Raw genomic sequence first — 20,802 nt, forward strand, 5'->3', positions numbered from 1 at the left:
CTCGACAAGGGCACTATATTAATAAATCCACTGAGAATCTGGAAATAAGACTGTTTTCACTGTTAACCTCTTATCAATACATTAAGAGATGGACAAATTGTCTCAAAAGCTAAGGGTAGTTTTCCAGGGCAAAAGGCTCTGTTTTAACTTTTTGCAATAGATCAGTACAGCTAAAATATCAGTTGTGTGCTTTGTTAGCCATGAAGGTTTAGAGAAAGGAGAGCTACGTGGTGGGTATTATTAGTATTACCTGTCCAAACACTCCCAGCAGGGAGAGTGTCAGCCTCACAGCTTAGCCCAGTGTTCACCTCTGGGATTCCCACAGCCGCCCCCAGTTTTATTGAGAAATAATTGACATACATCACTGTTTAAGTGAAAAGTATACAGCATGATGGTTTGATTTACATATATTGTAAAATGATTGCAATAGGTATAGTTAACCTCCATCACGTCATGGGTACAACAAAAAGAAAAAAAAAATTTCTCCTTGTGATGAGAGCTTTTAGGATCTACTCAATTAGCAACTTTCCTGTATAGCAGTGTTAACCATACTTTGAGCAAATGCTGGGAGATAGTGGAGACCAGAGGAGCCTTGAGGGCTGCAGTCCATGGGGTCGCAAAGAGTCTGGCACAACTTAGAGACGGAATAACAAGTGTTGACCGAAGTTGTCATATTGTACATTACACCCCCAACACTCACTTCTCTCATAACTGGGAGTCTTTTGGCCACTTTCCTCTTAATCGTTTGTGTAAGCCCCACAGTACCCAGAGCAGCACTTTGTACTTTATAGGACTTCAGTAAGTCCCAATAAGTTGTATTAACATAAAGATACATTTAGCGTTTTGTGGCACCAACTACTTGGGCTTCCTGGCTCTTAACAAACTAGAAATTTCGGTTGAGCCGTGTTCTCCTCCCTCCTCTACAAATGTATGGGATCCTGCTTGGATACCCAAGGGATTCTCCCATCCCCGTTGATCTGGTAAATCACCCCCCTTCCTGCCCTCTTCCCTTGACTGACTTCCTGCAGAGGGTCACTGTGCAGCAGGGACTGGAGCCTGGAGAAACGCGCTCTGATCTGCCGAAGGAATTTGGGGTCAGATGACTGCGTGTGCACACGTGTGTGGGTGCACACTCGTGTGGTGGGAACATGTGCAGGCAGCGTTGGTGGGCATCGCTCTGATCTGCACTCAGCTGTCATGTTGCAGCTGTGGGGACAGAGATGTAGTCAGGGCCAGCCAGAAACCAGCTAGGCAGACAGATGAGAGTAAAGTCTGAATCTTAGTTTTGAAGATTGAGATATTAGATTGTTCTTATATAGCCAAAATTCTCTAGCAACTTAGTGGTGAGTTCACACAACCCAGTGCAAGTGTAAGTTACATATTAGTCTGCAAACATAAATGCCAACTTACTGACTTGCAGGAAGGAATCTAACTTCTTATGGGCTCACTGTGCCCTTGCTTATAGAATTCTGCAGTCTCCAGAGAACTTGGGTCCTCAGGCCCTTGGTCTCAAGAGGTCCGAACTGGGTGTGATTGGAACAGTACTAGCCTGTGAGTATTAAAATTTTGTCCTGAAGGCTAAGTCCAGAGGTAACATGGGCATTGAAAAATCAAGTAGATGGTATAATTATGTAATACATTCAAAAGGACCTGGAAGGGAGGTAGAATCTAGGTGTGGCAATGATATGGCCATTAAGGGTACTTTTGAGAGGGAGGGTCAGGGAGCAGACCTAGGAGAATCCCAAAGCCAGTGGAGCCTTGACCCTTCTTACGGAGATTGAGGGTGGGAGGAGAAGAAGCTCACTTAGACAATTTTTGAAGCTAAATTTGTTCATTCATCTGTGCTGTGCTTAGTCAGTCAGTTGTGTCTGACTCTGGGGATTCTCCAGGCAAGAATACTGGAGTGGGTTGCCATGCCCTCTTCCAGGGGATCTTCCTGACCCAGGGATCGAACCCAGGTCTCCCGCATTGCAGGTGGATTCTTTGCCATCTGAACCACCAGGGAAGCCCCATTCATCTAATAGGTATTTATTGAATATCTACAACATCTGCTCTGTACCATTCACCATTCTAAGTATTGGCAGCACGTGAGTGAACAGTACTGACAAGATCTTTGTCTTCATTGGAGCTAGGAGAAGGAGAAAACGATGAAATCGATTTAAATGTGTTACGGAATATGTTAAGTGGTAATATACATAATAAAAAAATAAAGCAGTGGGAAGGACTTGGGAATGCACGTGCTGCTGGGGTGGGGGTGGGGGGCCAAGTGGTTTGCTCTTTTAAATAGAGTGATGAGTTAAGAGCTCATGAGATGAACTTTGAACTCCGTTTTCAAGAAGCAAATGTTTCAGAATTTTAGAGGAAAAAAGTGTATCAGGCAGAAGGAATAGTAGATGCAAAGTCCTCGAGGCAGGAGTGTAGGTGATGTGTTTGGAGAACAGCAGGGAAGTGTGCCTGAAGATGAGATCAGAAAAGTGATGGGGCTGGATTGTGTCCGGTCACGGAAGCCAGGCAGGACTTGGGCCTCTCTCACTATGAGATGGAAGCTGGTGAAGAGCTTTATGCAGAGAAGTGACATGATTTGACTTGTGTTTTAATGAATTACTGTTGCAGCTGAGAACAGGCCCTGCGTAGACCCAGGGAGACTGTTAAGGAGGCTTTGGCAATAATATGATGGGGGATGATGGCAGCTTAGACAGGATGATGGCAGGGGAGGTGGGGAAAAGCAGACAGGTTCTGGAAATGCTTGGAAGGTAGAGTCCAAATAATTTGCTAATGAATTGGATGTAGGTTTTGACAGAAAGACAAAGCAGGGATGACTCCAAGATTTTGGGTCTGATCTAACTGGAGGGCTGGAGTTGCCTCTACCTGGAGTGCAGCAGGTAAAGTTGGATGTACATGGAGCCAGGGGGAGCAGTTGTCATAACCGGGGCTGCAGGGGAGCCACCTGGCGCCGTCGTGGTGACCCTCCTAACAGAGGCACAGTGACGTCAGCTGGTCAGGGCATCTGTTTCCTGGGACATGCCAGAGAAAACCTGAAAACTTCATACCCCATTTCCTGTCATTTGAGACTTCATTCTCCTTTCTTTGTAGCAGGTTTATGGTGGTTTACCGCTGATCTTGGCAGTAGTTTTCCTTTACCTTTGGTCAGTCCTAGCTTTGATGTTTTAGCACCGTGTGTCATGAACAGAGGAGCCTGGTGGGCTACAGCCCATAGGGTCTCAAAGAGTCGGACACTGAAGTAACTTAAGTATGCAGACGCTATGTGCCATAGTTTTGACTTGGGAGATAAGCTGTCATGTAAGGTAAGGTCTAGTTTAACTTCAGAAAGTGGTCATGCTCTATTCCCTTCATTTTCAAATTCTTGGAGACTACCTACCACTATCATCTCCCACACCCCTAAATGTTTTCACCCAAATCCAGGAAGTCACTGTTATGTTTCCACTCTGCTCCACCCAGAAACCACTTTACTCTTATAAGGCGGTGACTGGGTGGCAGAGGTCTAATTGCAGTGATGTCCAATCAGGCAATGGTCAGGAATGGGGGCAGCCTACTAGGCAGTAAAGAAGATGGATGTGTTCATGTAAGTTCCTCCTTACTTTGAATATTTTGTTACTTCTTAGCAAGATCCTGAAAACGCCCATATAATTCTTCCTCCACTTTAATTTTTTTCTGCCAAGATTGATTTTCTTCAGAAGCTCGTATATATGAGCCTGTCTCCTATTTTCACTCAAAGAGACAGATGGTTGAAACTGACTCTAGCTTAAATTAAAAAAAAAAAAAAAGACATCTTGAATTTGAAAAATGCACATGGGTATCAGAAGGGGTTTAAGCCTTTAAGAACTGGTTGAGAAATCTGTTCTGAATCCTGCCTCATACCACTGAGTTATCCATTCATGTACAGCATGCTGTGTGCAGGCGAAGCTGGGGGACTCTGCAGCCAAGCTTTTCAGATGGGTATTTGCTTTCTGAAAGGAATATAAAGGTTGTGCTGATGAGACAGATGGCAAACCTCCAGATCCTGGGCTCAGTCAGCATTTGCTCTGACATGGTCTGCAGGAAATATGCCATGGGCCCGCATTTCCGACAGTATCGATTTTCTGCACTCTTAAGGGCATACTAGGGTAACCGGAAAAGCCGGTTAATCTTTGTAAGTACATCCATCTTGATGCGTTTGTGCCCTGAAACATCCATGGGTTTATTTTGTTATCTTTTTCACTTTTTTTCTCTGGTGGAACTTAAATGTTGCTGAGCTTGCTTTGGCCATTCCGTGGTAATGCGTCCTCACCAGTGCCCTGCAAATGACTGCAGGTTACATGTGCACCCAGATATTAATCTCTCGGCCCTCAGGGTAGTCGGGGCCTGGGTCAGTCTCCTGTGGTAGCCAACAGCTTTCTCTGATGCCTCAGCACACTGGGCAAGTGTCACTTGGGCGTCATGCCGTGCGAAATGTTGGCTGAGAAAAGACAAAGGTAGAAACAAGTTTACGAATGAAAGTTTATTAATTCCACAATTGACGTAGCCCAGTATATTTGGATCTCCTTTACCTGCAACCGACAATAGACAACGCTGTGTTTGTGTAACAGTGAACGTGCGTGTGTCCAAAACCCAGTTCAGTGAAACCGTAGTTGTCCTTCCCATGCACTGTGTGCCTCTTAGCAGTTTTCATCTGTTAATCACAGACATTGCTCCCTGTGACTACTAACGAACTTTGATTTTGTTACGTACTGGTGGTTGGCAACCCATGTTTAAAAAGCCTGTGTGTAAAACAGATAGCCAGTGGAAGTTTGTTGTATGAAACAGGGAGCTCAAACCTGGTGCTGTGTGACAACCTAGAGGGGTGGGATGGGGTGGCGGGTGGGAGGGAGGTTCAATAGGGAGGGGATATATTTATATATATATAGCCATATATAACTATGGCTGATTCATGTTGATGTATGGCAGAAACCAACACAACACTGTAAAGAATGATCCTCCAATTAAAAATAAATAAATTAAAATGTTCAGTAAAAAAGGCTGTATGTATTACATGCTAAGGATAAACCACCTGGTCTTGAACTTGGTTGAATCCTTTGGTATTTCTTTGCTACCTACAGAGTTTAGATCTCACTAAAGTATGGACTGGCACCCCACTCCAGTACTCTTGCCTGGAAAATCCCATGGACGGAGGAGCCTGGTAGGCTACAGGCCATGGGGTCACTAAGAGTCAGACACACTGAGCGACTTCCCTTTCACTTTTTGCTTTCATGCATTGGAGAAGGAAATGGCAACCCACTCCAGTGTTCTTGCCTGGAGAGTCCCAGGGACGGGGGAGCCTAGTGGGCTGCCGTCTACGGAGTCACACAGAGTCGGACACGACTGAAGCGACTTAGCAGCAGCACTAGCAGAGGGCGTAGGCAGTAATTAAGAGCGACCTGAAATTGGCTTTGAACCTTAGCCTTTCACAGGTCAAGTTGTTTGCTTTGATGTGAGGATAGAGTGTTACATAGCAGAGTCCTTCTCAGTGTGAATTTCTCCATCATGATAACTTCAACCCAGATCAATGGTCCTTAATATTACGTAGGCTTAATTACAAATTTGTAAGTGTTTTGTAGTTAATTTGGGAAGATATTGAATGAAGTGGTTTTAAGATGTACAGACGTATCCTAGTAACTTATATGTTTAGAAGATTAAAAACCAGTTGACTTTGTGAGCATTCATATTGAGAAAAATCTATTTTTGACTTTATTGTTTAAGCATTAAAATTTTTCCTCCCTTATTTGTTAGTATGTCTTGATTTTACTTCCTTTAGTATGATGGTTTGAACTTGCTCTCATTTGTGAGTTGCAAGACTCTCTGGGTAGTTTGAATTTGCCTGCATTCTCTATCAGAATAGAGTAGCCTTGTTAGGCAGCCCTGCTGGGCAGGGCTGTCTTAATTTAACGATGCTGCACAGAACATCTGGCCCCTTCATAGGAATGGGTAGGCAAGGACTCCGAGTCAAAGCTAAACTTAGTCATGTCTGAAGATTTGCTTGCTATCAGTTATTTTAAAGATCAGCCCCACAGGTTACCTAAGAGTCATTTATTTTTAGACACATTCATTTATCATCTTAGCAACTCAGAGTAAACAGCTTCGGTACAATGGATGACTGTGTTTTAAAGCACTGATATTTTTACATCACTTCTAATGAGAAAGCCCAGCTATTGGCATGATGATTTATCCTCAAGGCCTTTTGGGCTTCTAGACTGCTGAAATTTTGGCTGAGATAAGCAATGGAGACTGTCAGTTATAAAGTGAATAGATTTTGCTAAATAATCCTTTTAGAGTAAAAAAACAGAAATTGAGATAAAAAATGTAAACCAGGTGGGAAAGCATGATATCAATGGGTATACGTGATTTAGGAAAAGATAGCTGAGTGGATGAGGCAATGCTTGGATTGTGTATTTGATGTACATGTGTCCTAATGGATGAAAAAATCAATTCCTTCCCCCTAGCCCCAACCCCTGCTGCCCATGGGGAATAAAGACTTATTGCAGAAAAAGGAAGAACTTTTCTGAGTTGTATCATTGAAAAGCTTAGTGCAGCGGTACACAAACTTTGGTTCCAGGGACCAGTTTCATGGAAGACGATTTTTCCATGGCCTGGGGAGGGGTGGTTTGAGGATGCTTCACGTGAATTACATTTATTGTGCACTTTATTTCTACTATCATGACATCAGCTCCATCTCAGATCATCAGGCATTAAATCCCAGAGGTTGAGGACCCCTGGCTTAGTGCACTCACCCACCCAATGTACTGATGGTTAGAAAACGCCCGATAGTGAAATTGTGGAAAATTTCATGCTTCTATCTAATGATTATTTAGCAGTTCAAGGGACTTGTATTGAACACTCATTGCTGGGCACTAGAAGCACAGAGATAAATTAGATGTGGCCCCTCCTTCAGCGCAGCTGTCGGTGCAACAGGAGAGCGTCGTGTGAGCAGAACAGAGGAGCACGTAGGTGGACCGCGCAGTCCGTGGTGCCGCCAGCCATGCGCATGCACAGGGTGCCCGCGGGCCGCCAGAGGGATGCTTGTCCTATGCTTGAGGCCGTAGGAGGCCTTTCTGAAGGGGTGTTTGTGACAGTTTCAGGGGCACAGCAGAAGGACTCAGCCATGGGTACACATGTATCCATTCTCCCCCAAACATTTACATATATAAAGTATAGACTTTGCACTTGAGGCTTCTTTGTTTGGCTTCTTTACTGATGCCTGGGGTAGGCAGATGATACGCCTTTCCCATCTATTTGGGCCTGAGGTTAGGTGTTTCAGCAGGAGTCTTTGTATAAGGCCTCACTCCTTTCTGCATTCTAGTGTTCCTTCTAGTGGTCTTCTCCAGATGGCTCCCATCTGCTTTCTTCCGATTCTACTTTCCAGCAGCCCCTTTTCTGCCCTGAGTCTTCAGGACCCAGTACCAAAATACTGCTTTCCAGTTGTCCAAACTGGTCCATCTTTAGTTTTCTCTTCTTTCAAGGATGGTCCTTGAAATGCTCATTTCCTAAGGACTCTTGATATCGTCTGAGTGTTTCCCGAGAGGAGAGGCCCTAAAAACTGAATGAACAATTCCCTTAATTGAAGAGCAGTTCCTTTCCCAAAGAGATGAAGCACGCTGAGTCTTCCAATGGGTAGGGTGTACCGCAGGCATCAGAAGCAACTTGAAAATTTCCAGAACTTTTTGGCGGAGATGACAATGGGTTTTGAGTCTTTTAAATTGAAGAGCTCTCATCTCTATTCTGTTAACTAGATGAAAGGGAAGATCCCCTTTGGATTGATTTTTCTCTCTAGCATAATGGGCCTCTATGCTGAGTACTGGAGAACCTCTCCTGTTTAATGGGCTGCAATTGCCCATGCTCGAGTTACAGCCAAAGCAGCGCAATTTGGGTAGCTCAGAATCTTAAAGTGGTGAAAGGAGGACTAGAGACAATATGCAGATATAATGATCTTAAATATAGTTCATAAGCCCAACAAGAGAGGTTCTAAAGGCATACTGCAGAAATACTGCCTGATTTCCTAGTCAAGAACCAACCCAATATGAGTAAAATGAAGAGCCTTGAAAAATCAACAGAGATTTTTAACTGTTTGTGTGTACTAAGATATTTCCTCTCCAAACCTATAGTTCTCTATTGACATAAGGAGATCCTTCCTATGTATTAATAGTTGAGACTCTTAGCAGTGCGTGGGACTACCCAGTATTGGCTTGGAGACCTGGCTGGGCATTTCCGGGGCAAAGCCTTTTCGCGTCAGCTCTCTCATGCAGGTTATGTTTGCTGCCACCAGGCGGTGATAGAGAGTGATTGCAAGATGGGGCTGGGAGTAGACAGATCAGGATCTGCTGTGAGTGCCTTTGGTTTAAGAGCTTTCTTGTGACTGAGAGTGAAATCCTGAATAAGTAAACTGTGACAGGGAAGCATTACTTAATAAAAGTTTGCAAGAACAAAGACATCTGGCGATTCCAGTTCTGACTCGTCCTCTTAATGGTGGTGCATTTAGATACATGCAGCTCAGTTGCCCTGTTTATGGGTAAAATATTGGCACTGGATTATATAATTGTTAAAGTTCTTATGTTAAAAGTAAGCAAGAGTAATTTTAATTGTTAAAGCAGCAAAATTAAAAGAATAAAACCTTTTCACATAACAGGGAAGTCTATATTTTATTAATAACCATCTCATCTCACTTTTGCGGCTCAGATGGTAAAGAGTCTGCCTGAGTGTGCAGGAGACCTGGGTTTTTGATCCCTGTGTCAGGAAGATCCCCTGGAGAAGGAAATGGCAACCCACTCCAGTATACTTGCCTGGAAGATCCCATGGATGGAGGAGCCTGGTGGGCTACCGTCCATGGGGCTGCAAAGAGTTGGACGTGTTTAGGTTATTGCTATGAATTCAGCAGAGTTTTAAGTAGATGGCTTTCTAAAATCAGCTGCATCTTATCAGAAGTAGGTTAAGGCAGACGGTGCTTTGAGGGTCTCTGGGCATCCCAAGATGCATTCAGGTGTCCAGAAGGTCAAAACCATTTTCATACTAACGCTGAAGTGTTACTTGTCTTTTTTAGTGTATTGACATTTGCAGTGATGGTGTGAAATTAATGGTAGGTCAGACTTCAGGTAAGTTAGCACGAGCTGAGACAGGGCAGCAAACTCCTGGCAGTGCTGGCACACCTCACTGCCACACACTTGCCGCTAAAAAGACAGGCAACTTCACTTAAGAATGTCCTTCATGAAGCAGAAAATGATGCTAGTTACATTAAATCTTTAACCTTGAGCACACATCTTTTCTGTGTGGCAGATGGTGACATGAAAGGCACTCTGTTGCTTACCAAAGTTCCCTGGTTGTCTGGAGAAAGGATTTGTGCAGTGTTTGAGTTGTGAGCTAAATGAGCTGGTTTTTTTTTTTTTTGCAAGAAACACTATTTTTACTTAAAACTACGATTCATAGGCAAGCTATGGCTGTTTAGGCTTGGTTATTTGGCAGAACTTTTCTCAAAAATCAATGACATGAGCTTGTCACTTCAAGAACACGATTGACAATATTTGTTGCTCGTGATAAAATTTGAGCTTCAAGCAAAATTAGAGTTTTGGGAAACTTGTATCTGCCACTGTGAGCTGGACAGCTTTACCATCCACATGTAAAGACCCTTCTGAAGACTTTCATAGTGATGGTACCAAATGTGATTTTTGGATGCTGTATAATGAAATGTATCAGTATTTGAGAGAAGTCTGCATAATTTCTAAATAACCAGTACATGATGTTATAAAATCATTCATGGATAAAATAAATTTAAAGTTTAAAACAGAACAATGGATTTTAATGTAACAGAGTATAAAAAGTTCACTGATGGGTGTGGCTCATATTCAGATTGCAAATGAACTTTGGGAAACTGCCATTTGTTGATTTTTGGTGTAATATCAAAGAATATCCAAAATTACTTCAAGAGGCTATTTAGGTACTCCTATGCACTTTCCAAAATACACAGTTATGTGAGATCAGATTATCTTCACAACCAAAATAGTGTATCACAACAGATTGAATGCACAAAGAGTTGTAAGAATCCAGTTGACTTTTTTAAAGCTAGATATTAAAAAGAGAAGTGAAAATATAAAAGAAATACCCTCTTGCAGTATTTTTTTTGTCTTGGAAAGTATAGCTGTTTTTCCCGAAAAGTTTTATGTTAAGTAATAAAGTTTTGTGTTATTACAGAATTAATTATTAGATATTTAAAGTTTTGTCAGTTTTGATTTTTAACGTGGTTGATGTTAATAGGTGTAACCCACATAACAAAAGCTCTTTGAAGTCACTGATAATTTTTATAAGTCTCAAGGGATACTGAGACCAAACGCTTGAGAACTCATCTATAAGTAGACCAGGTCTGGGCAACCCTCCCTTTATGAGATGGATCTTATTAAAATGTTTGTTTTCTTAGTATACTGATATAACCCTCCCAACTCTTTCACCAGCAGACTTCCTCTAAGATTCCTCTCACCCTGTTTTGTTGACAGTGGGGTATAGCTGTAAAAATGATTGTGGTTCCATTCAGCCCTTGGCCTCCCATCCAAGAGGAAAGAGATAGCTGCATTTTATAAGAAGTCAGGCAAGTGAATCGAGGTTGTAAACGATCAGTTTCTTATGCGTACCAAGTGGCAGATGAAAAGTTCAATAGCTGATTGTGAAGAGCTGACAAGAACAATTGGTTTCAGGCAGGAAAAGAGAATTTATTTCCAGGTAGTTTTTTTTTCAGTGAGTCTGGCAACAGCTGGGCAATGATTTAAACCTCCTAGGATTCTGACTTTAAGCTTAAAAATACATTTGCATATGCCAGCATTAGAAATGGAATCTCAAACTGCTGCCAACTTAGACAACCAAAAGGAAATAGAGATCTAAAACGGTTCAAAAGCTAAGCCTCGGGAGGTTCTGTTGCTTGGCAGCTGTGTAAACAGACTAGACCCTGTGCTTCTCTCTGAGATGCTTGGTTCTAAACAGGACCACACCATCTCGTGACCACATGGGCAGGAGTGGAAATGAAGGGGATGGGTCTCATTGTTGGGCTCAAGAAAAGTCGAGCATTTTCCTTTCTGTATGCATGTGTGTGGAGTAAGAAATGTGACGGCAAAGCAGGGTTCACTGGGAAGACAACGCCAGGTGGGGAAATGACTTTGGTTTTTCCCTAACTGGGTGTCTATGTTTTTTTTTTCTCTTGTTTTCTTCCTTTCTTCCTCTCTCCGTTCTTTCTTCCTTGAAACATAGGACTGTGAGACAGTTTTACGCCGAAGCAGCAGGAGTGACCCTCCCTGTCATTAACTTCTTAACCAGAGAAGGGATCATTTCCCCATGTGCCACTCTGTCCTCTGGGGGAAGTGAGTGAGACAGGACAGGGTGCCCACCTGGGACAGCTTGACGTATAATCCCTATCTATGTTCGACAGAAAAAGCGAGAGGAATTTTACTAGTTAGATTAAGTGACCACAGTTAGTTGTTTAAAAAAATATTTTTCCTTTGAGTCACAGCTCTTTAACCACGTCTTTCGTTTTATGATCCGTTTAGGTTGAGAAGCATACTATACCTTCTCACTGTAACTTTTTAATACTTATTTTTGTTGAGGCGTGATTGACATACATTATGTTAGTCTCAGGTGTACGACATAGTGATTTGCTCTTTGTAGATATTGGGAAATGTGTACAGTTTCACAATATGAAATTTCGTGATATTCGCCACGGTAAATCTAATTTAACATCTGTCACCATACCTAGTTAACATCATTTTTTTCTTGGATTGAGAGAACTTTTAAGATCTCCTCTCTTAACAGCTTTAAAAGTATTGTTAACCATAGTCACAGTGCTGCTCGTTACATCCCCGTGACTTATTTGTTTTCTCACTGGAAGTTTGCACCTTCACTCACTTCACTCACCCCTCATCCCCAGCTCTGGGAACCATCAGTCTGTTCTCTGTTTCTGTAGGCTTGATTTGGGCTCTCTCTCTCTCTCTCTCTTTTTTTTTTTTTTTGTTAAAGTTTTAATTTTTTGTTTGGGCCACACAGCATGGCTTATGGGCTCTTTAGTTCCCCATCCAGGGATTGAACCATGGGCCCCCAGCAGTGCGGGTACTGAGTCCTAACCACTACACCCACCAGGGAATTCCTCCCCCTCCCAAGTTTTTTAGATTTAGGTCATTTGCAGTGAACTTTGATGTTTTTAGTTATTGAATTAATGTAGAATTAGTGATGGGGTAAAGAGTTCACAGGGTGAAAAACAGCAACACTGTTAATAATAGTAGAAAAAGAGGAGGAGGAGGAAGAAGAAGAGAAACAACTTTTCTTGCATGTTTAATATTTTGCCAGATATCGTTTTAAGCGCTTATATTGATTCAGTTACTTGAAAGGTAAGGATGGCAGTTTACTGAGCTGAAAGATGAGCAGAAACCCAAGTTGTGAGAACAGAGGTATCTAGGAGGCTAGATGGAGATGTCATAGTGAAACAAGGGGATAAAGGCTGAACCAGGAGACAAGAGAGAAATTGGAAGGAAGGAGTTGAAATTTGAAAAAGTTACAAACGTTGGGAATTGGGGTATGGAATCCAGAGTGAAAACAGAGTAGCTGATTTGAACTTTGAGGTGTCTATTGTCAGGTAGGAATAATTTGACGGATGAGAAAAGAAATGCCAGAGATGAAGTGGAATTACATCCAGTGATAGTAAAACTGGAGAACCTACAGCAGACCAAGCGCTAAGATGCAGAGGTAGGAAGATGAATCGAGCAAATGCAAATGAGAGAATGTGGGCTAAAGGAATGTCGCTGATGGAAAGCAAATGCAGAACATGGGCTTTGCTAGGGGGGGAGCTGGGACGCATCCTAAACAGCGCATCAGCTGACCCCGCGTGGGTGGAGCTGGGAAGGGGCTGCCGAGGGTGTTCCTAAGCCAGGATGGAGTTGCGCTGTGGTTGGCTGGTGGGTGGGTAGGAGAACAGGGGCATGATGAGACAAGAAGGAGACAAACACCTTGGGGTGGGTTTGATTTTTCTACTTGACTGCTTGCCTTTTGTAAGTGAAAGAAATTGCCTTTTCTCTGTGTGTGAAGTGAGCAATAATTAGCAGCAGGTAGCTCTGACTCTTATTTTCTTAAACTGAGAGCGTCAAAATTGCCTTTGCAGTGACCTGCATCAGCCCCAGGAAGCTCTATAACTCGTGTCCCCTGTGCCTTGCTCCTCGCTTTGCTTTGTTTAATGTGCAGGGTGTTTTTAGTGGATGAGCCTGGCAAGCCCCCCAGGCCAGCCTGTGACGTTCGGTGCTGACATTGCGTTTCGTGCCACTATTTAAGGCATTTCACTCTGTGTAAAGGCCCATTCATTACTGTGTACTTTCCAAAGCCTCAATGAGGTGTTCTCTTGAGATTTCTTATTCTTCCAAGGGTCAGTGCTTAAGTGTCTAGTTTGGAATAGATCCAAAAATCAGTAAATGGAAGGTAGTCTATCTCTGTCTTTTAACACTGTGCTTCTCCTGCCTTTAAAAAGTGAAGTGTTATTGGAAACATCGCTACGTGGTATAATAGTATGTTACATACTATACTATAGCAGTATACTATGTAGTATGTACTATAATTCTCTTAAAATTCCCTTGGTGTTTTTTTTGTTATACTTTTTAAATATTGGTTTTGTGGCTGGTAACAGCAACTTAAATGACCACCATTATCAGACAGATATATCAGTGTTAAGAAGACCTGAACACTTCTTACATAGAGAACACAGTTTACATCCCACTGTTGAATCAAGTCCTCCTCAGGAAAATCACAACAAATACAGGATGTTCCTATTACATGGTTTGCGCCTTAAGGACCGTGATATATCCCTGAAGTCATGCTGATACTTTTGACAGATTGGGAAAGGCAGAGAAAAGGGAATGTGGAGAGAGGGAAACTTAGGGTGTTTCTGAGACGTTGCCACTGGCTGTTTTCAGCATAGGATGACACAACTATTGCTTTAACAGTAGTTTTTCTGATAAGACATTTCATTTTGGACAGCAGAAAAGTAACAAAATCGTAAATCGCATTGGCCCCCGTTGGGGAAGAGTATCTCTAAGTTCTCAGGTGGCTTCTGGCAGCAGGTTCTCATTCTCTCTTGCCAGGATTTTTGGTGTTGAAAATTATTGGCAAACAGTATTTTAGTGGTAACTGTTACTTTTATCTGTTCAATGGCTTTTCTTGGGGGAAAAAAAGAATCAGCTCTAACTGCTTGAGTCCATGTTCTTCCATGTCGGCTCTCAGTTTGGAACCAGAAAGACCTTCTTCCTCCAGGCAGAATGTTTCCTGCCTGCTGGCGTCAATCACTGCTTCGTGTCCTCAGGTTTTATACCTGTCCTTCACTACCTCCTGGAGTTTGCTCAAACTTATGTCCACTGAGTCAGTGATGCCATCCAACCATCTCATCCTCTGTTGCCCCCTTCTTCTCCTGCCCTAAATCTTTCCCAGCATCAGGGTCTTTTCCAATGTGTGGGTTTTTCACATCAGATGGCCCAACTATTGGAGCTTCAGCATCAGTCCTTCTAATGAGTAGTTAGGGTTGATTTCCTTTAGGATTGACTGATTTGATATCCTTGCTGTCCAAGGGACTCTCAAGAGTCTTCTCCAATACCACAATTTGAAAGAGTCAGTTCTTTGACCCTCAGCCTTCTTTATGGTCCAGCTCTCACATCCATACATGACTACTGGAAAAACCATAGCTTTGACTGTACAGATCTTTGTTGGCAAAGTGATGTCCCTGCTTTTTAATACGCTGTCAAAGTTTGTCATAGATTTTCTTTCAAGGAGCAAGCATCTTTTAATTTCAAAGGATAAGAATAGGCATAAGCAAATTTATATCCTGTTTTCATTTTGTCACTTTTCTTTTTCATACACCTGTTGATTTCCCAACCCTTATTATACCTAGTGAACCCACTTTTCTGTTTTTTTCAGGTCTTTGCCACTTGCTTCCATGGGTCTGTTCTTACTGATTAAAGTTTGTATTTCTTGACTTGAATTCATCTGCTCCTCTCATGCACAGCCTGCTGGTTCTCTCTTCTGCAGATCTTTGCAGATCTCTGTCTCCCCTTCCTGTGCTAGTCCCTGACCTCAATCCATATCAAGTTCAAATTCCACTACTCAAAGCTCACCTCATCTACTCCACCAGATCTGTGTCTTGTTTTGCATTAATTGGCGATCAGCAGAGTGAGGTTCAGAGTATGGACATGCTTAAACCGAGGTCCTTCTGTGTATGGACTTTAACTTGAACTCAAGCAAACTCCAAGAGATAGTGAGGGACAGGGAGGCCTGGCCTGCTGCAGTCCATGGGGTCACAACTTAGCAAGTGGACAACAACAACAAATGTATGGACTATACAGGGTTAGGTCTTGCGGAATCTCCTTTATCTGAATTGTGAAAAAGGCACTCGTGATAATATTGGTCTTCTTGGATGGTTGTGATTAAATGTGATAATACATGTAAAGTGTCTGGCACTCAGTGATCAGTGCGCCAAGCTCTCAGGGAGCATTTCCAGCCACACCGCATGCTCACAGAGTTAAGATGTGCAGTCCTTGAAGGAAAGAATCTGGCTCTGCAGAGAATGCCTAGCACAGGTTAACTATTCAACGAGCATGTGTTGAAAATGGAGAGCATGGTCGTGAATAGCAGAGATTGATTATCATGATGATGGTGGTTATTATTTCTGCAAATCTTTGCCATCATCTTATAAGCAAAAACGTGTGTGGTAGGACAGGAGGAACACAGTACACTCCCCAGTGTGTATTTTATCTGAACGTGCCTAAGGGTGACTGCAGATTCTTGATTACCTTCTAAAGACAGTGACAGGAAGTTGCAGGATTTTTCATTGCTTGTGCTTTATATATACATATAATACACACACATGCATACATATAAAAACATATATATATATAAAGTTTATTTATTTATTTAGTTTTGACTGTGTTGGGCTTTCTTGGCTGGGCTTTTCTTAAGTTGCTAGGAACGTGGGCTACTCTCTAGCTGGTGTGGGCAGGCTTCTTGTTGGAGTAGCGTCTCTTGTTGCAGAGCACAGGCCCATGGGCCCGCAGGCTTCAGTGGTTGCAGTGTGTGGGTTCTATAGCCGCAGCTCTCCAGCTCTAGAGCACAGGCTCAGGAGCTGTGACACGACCAAGGTGCACCTAGGCTTGGGGGGTCTTCCTGGATCAGGGACTGACCCCGTGTCTCCTGCATTGGCAGGCAGATTCTTTACTGCTGAGCCACCAGGGAAGCCCCACTTTGTATCCTTTAGGGTGTTTTTTTTTCTGTCCCTTGCTTTGTCATCTACTTAGAGGTATACTATATGTGTGTATTCCTATATTCATCGTAGTTGCACACAAGTAGTATGCAAATGGATACTAGTGACATTTATCATTAGTTTTTTAAGAAATTTGGGTCAGAGAAGGGTTCTTCATTTCTCAGTGCTTCCATTTTCTTAGTTTCCAATTGGGAGCAGAAAAGAGACAAATATAAATGATGGATAATTGGTGACAGTCTTCTCCAAATTCATTTTACTTGAAATGTCTGGCACCATCACCACTAGGATCATCCTCACCGTTAACATGAAAACTCTTGTTCAGATCAGTTTTCCCAAGAACTTGTCATAGTGTTATCTGCTAATTCATGTGCTCACAAACATTTTTTGCTGCGAAAAGGAAAAGTGCCAGAATAAGCAGAATTGCATTCAGTATGCAAATGAAAGTTTTATAGAAACTAGAAATAGGGTTGTATTGGAGATGAAATTAATTGTGACAGTTCAGGAGGAGTTTTACGGGAAAAGATTAACACGTTAGGTCCTCAGGGCTGTCTTCCCTGATGCATATAATATTAGGCAAAATGAAATCTCCATGTGCCCAAGCTTGGTGGAGGAATGTTTCTTGAGTGCATAGAAATTTGAGCAAGGCATGTCTTTAAGAGTTTATGACAGCCCATTTTCTTTTCTCAGTGTGAGGATGAATTGGTCCATTATCATCTAAATCGGAAGTCATGATGATGGTTCTTCTTTGATTCTCTTCTTGTTTACTTGTTAAGAAACTTGTACAGGAAAATGTGTTATTCTGAATTAAGTTGCTATTATAGAATAGCCTATAATGTTGTATTTTTTCATATGTTTATGTGCACATGAAAAGGGAAGATTTTATATAGGAGGAGATCAGATCTAACTTAATTTATTTGATTTTTCAACAGAGGGTAAGGTATACAGTCTACCCAGAAGTTCTGTTTTCAAGTTTGATTGCCTTTTAAATGATTTCTGCAGTGATAATACAGAAAAGTTATTTGTGTATATTCACTTTTTTTCTTCTTTTGCTCCAAGGAAACCAACATGTCTGACAAAAGTGACTTAAAAGCTGAGCTAGAGCGCAAAAAACAGCGCTTAGCACAGATAAGAGAAGAGAAGAAACGGAAGGAAGAGGAGAGAAAAAAGAAAGAGGTAAGTCCTGGGTGCTGTGCTATCATCAGGGGAAAGGAAAACCACTCAATTCCGAGGGGCTGGTCAAATGGATAAGGAGGACCCTGTGAAAGAATGCATTTACAATACCTGCATAAAATGAGTGATATTTACATACTTAGAACAGTAAGCTCATTGCCATCTATTGTGTACTGGTCAGGCACCACATAAATGATCAATAGCATTTGGTCCAGGGATCCCCAAACCCCAAGTTTACCCCAGACTTAAATAGAACCCTGAAAGTGATCTGCAATAGCTCTACTGTTAGAAATCCCTTCACCTCTCCAGGTCTCAGTTTCCTGTGCTTAACAGGGAAATAGTGCCCAGTAGTGTCCAGTCATGAGGATTAAACAAATTGATCTTATAAAGCACTTAGCAATATCAGTCATGTCCGACTCTTTGCGACCCCAGGGACTGCAGCATGCCAGGCCTCCCTGTCCCTCAACATCTCCTGAAGTTTGCCCAAGTTCATGTCCACTGCATCGGTGATACCATCCAGCCGTCTCATCCTCTGACGTCTTCTTAGTAACTCTGTCCCAGTAACCTGGGATGTAGTTACTACTTAATGAAAGTAGTGTTGACCAAAGGCTTTAAAAAAAAAAAACAACTACCCAACCTGAACATTTTAGGAGGAAAATAGAAAACGATGGCAGTGGATTACCATTATTTCCTCAGTGTGTGTATTTTTCAGGGTAAATAAGTATGCTGGAATTGGTAAAGGGAAAGCTGCATTTTTCTCCTTTGATGAGGGAGTAGATAGTGTAGTCGATACTGCTGTATGACACGTTACATCCAGAAGAGATTTTAGTGACCTTCCATTCAGGCTCCTCTTTATGCCACCAAAGCAACAGAAGCCCAGAGGTGAAGTGCAGCTTTTCTGCCTGTCAGACCTGGAATACAGAACTCTTTTTTTTTTTTTAATTAAGACTTTAGACCATTTAATAAGCATACTGTAATAGAAAAGCCATCCTTTCTTTTTCTTAATTTCTTTCACTGTTATTTCTAAAGAAATTGTGATGTATGTTCTTTTCCTCCTGTAAAATATTTTAAAAACTCCTTTATTGAAGTATAGTTGATTTATAATGTTTGCCAATCTCTGCTCTACAGCAAAGTGGCTCAGGTGTACACAAACATACATTCTTTTTCATATTCTTTTTCACTGTGGTTTATCACAGGATTTGCAATATAGTTCCCTGTGCTAATCATTAGGACCTTGTTGTTTATCCATTCTAAATGTCATCGTTTGCATCTACCAATCCCAAACTCCCAGTCCCGTCCTCTCCCCTCCGCTTGGCAGCTAAAAGTCGGATTTCTGTGTCTGTGAATTTGTTGCTGTTTTGTAGACAGGTTCATTTGTGCACTATTTTAGTTCCACATGCAAGCGGTATCGTATGACATTTGTCTTCCTCCTTCTGACCGACTTCACTGCGTGTGATCGTCTCGGGCCCACACGTGTTGCTGCAAATGGCCTTATTTCACTCTTTTTAATGAGGGAGTAGTAGTCCATTGTATATATGGGTCACGTCTTCCTTCTTCATTCATCTGTTGGTGGATGTTGAGGTTCTTCCCGTGTCTTGGCTATTTGAGTAGCGCTGCTCTGAACATAGGGGTGCATGCATCTTTTTGAATTATAGTTTTGCCCAGATATTTTCCCAGGAGTGGGATTGCTGGGTCATGCAGTGAATTCTATTTGTAGTTTTCTGAGGAACCTCCATATTGTTTTCCATGGCGGCTACACCTACTTACATTTCCACCAACAGTGTAGGAATGGAATCCGGGACTCTTAGTTCCCAATTAAATGCCTTTCTGCTATATCATGTATCTTTCCTATTATCTCAATCCAACAAATAATTTATTTTTAATTCTCTGATTTGTTGTGGTGGTGTAGAAATAGCCCACATCTTGTACAAAAACCAGATGCCACATATATTTTTGGTAGTTTTCTAAGAAGGAAGCTTTGTATAGTGTGGTATTGCTATGTGTATAGAAGTCAGACCTGCTTCCCTACTTTTATTTTAAGGGAAAAAATAATGTATTTTGAAGACTTAGAAGCTAAGTGCTGTTTCACACTATAAGGCTGGGAGACCAAGGCAAAAAAATCTCTTAACAATTATTTTCCAGCAAAGTAAAACATAATTGTGTCACCCTCTGACCTCCTGGCATCTTGCTTCTCTTGGTACCATTATGCTTTGATTGATGCCATAGTTTATTTGTCCTTGACAGTGAGCATAATGTTTTGCCTTTGGAGATCTCTGCTGTTATATATGCAGTCTTGAGTGAGGCAGAGGTGAGAATTGACAAGGAATGGCTATTCATTTCCATGTGAAGCCAAAAAAAGCATTAAGTTATTATGCTCCCTTTCCTTCAAATGTCAACACTTATTGTAGTTTTAAAGCACCTGTTATCCTTTACTAATAATCGGTTTCCTTTTAAACTGACATCCTAATATCCAACTTGAATTCCATAGAATTACCACAAAATGCCAAGTGATATGGGAAATCTGGCTCCAAATTATGCTGTCTGCTTCATCCTTGTCATTTCACACATTTGGGGGGAGGAAATTACAGGCAAACAAGACTGATGGAAACAGGCCACCCTTTCTGTTCCTATACCGCATAACTTTGCCTGGTGGGGATTTAGCTTTCATTCAACAGACAGAGCCTTGGGGGTTGGGGACAGCGGATTGTGGGGTGGGGGGTGATGGTGTGTGCAGAGCGCCTGGATGTGGGGCCTTCCTGGGCCTCCACCTCCTTTTGGAATTAAAGTTTTACATAGTCTTGGTCTCCTTGTTGCTAAACTGACAGTCTGCTTGAAACCTGACTCTGCTCCATGGTAGCTGCATGTTAGTCACTCGGTCGTGTCCAGCTCTTGGCGACCCCACGGGTTGTAGCCTGCCAGCCTCCTCTGTCCATTGGATTTTTCGGGCAAGAATTCTGGAGTGGGTTGCCATTTCCTCCTGCAGGGGATCTTCTCGACCCAGGGATTGAGCCTGTATCTCCTGTGTCTCCTGCGTTGGCAAGTGGATTCTCCACGGGCTGAGCCATCAGGGAGGTCCTATGGCAATGGAGTCCCAGTCTCCCCTCCCCAGAGCTTCTGGTTGGAAGTATCGAAATAGGGTCAGATTTGGGGATCATTGACTCTTGAGAGTCCCTTGGACTGCAAGGAGATCCAACCAGTCCATTCCGAAGGAGATCAGCCCTGGGATTTCTTTGGAGAGAATGAAATCTCTCATTTCAGCTTTAGCAGAAAAAAGCTAAAGCTGAAACTCCAGTACTTGGGCCACCTCATGTGAAGAGTTGACTCATTGGAAAAGACTCTGATGC

The 20,802-nt window shown here is 42.3% G+C and overlaps 1 protein-coding gene across 3 annotated transcripts in view; it reads left to right on the forward strand.

Annotated features, from left to right (window-relative positions):
* The window catches only part of DYNC1I1 (dynein cytoplasmic 1 intermediate chain 1), a 402,011-nt gene that overhangs the window by 58,302 nt on the left and 322,907 nt on the right, over positions 1-20,802 (forward strand). For all 3 annotated transcript variants that reach the window (XM_040260479.1, XM_040260481.1, XM_040260482.1), the window contains one exon: positions 17,345-17,461. In XM_040260479.1, the coding sequence (XP_040116413.1) occupies positions 17,354-17,461 (108 nt within the window). In that variant the 5' untranslated portion in view covers positions 17,345-17,353. The remainder of the gene's footprint in view (positions 1-17,344; positions 17,462-20,802) is intronic.

This window comes from Oryx dammah, unplaced genomic scaffold, assembly GCF_014754425.2.
Source record: "Oryx dammah isolate SB20612 unplaced genomic scaffold, SCBI_Odam_1.1 HiC_scaffold_18, whole genome shotgun sequence".
NCBI lineage: Eukaryota > Metazoa > Chordata > Mammalia > Artiodactyla > Bovidae > Oryx > Oryx dammah.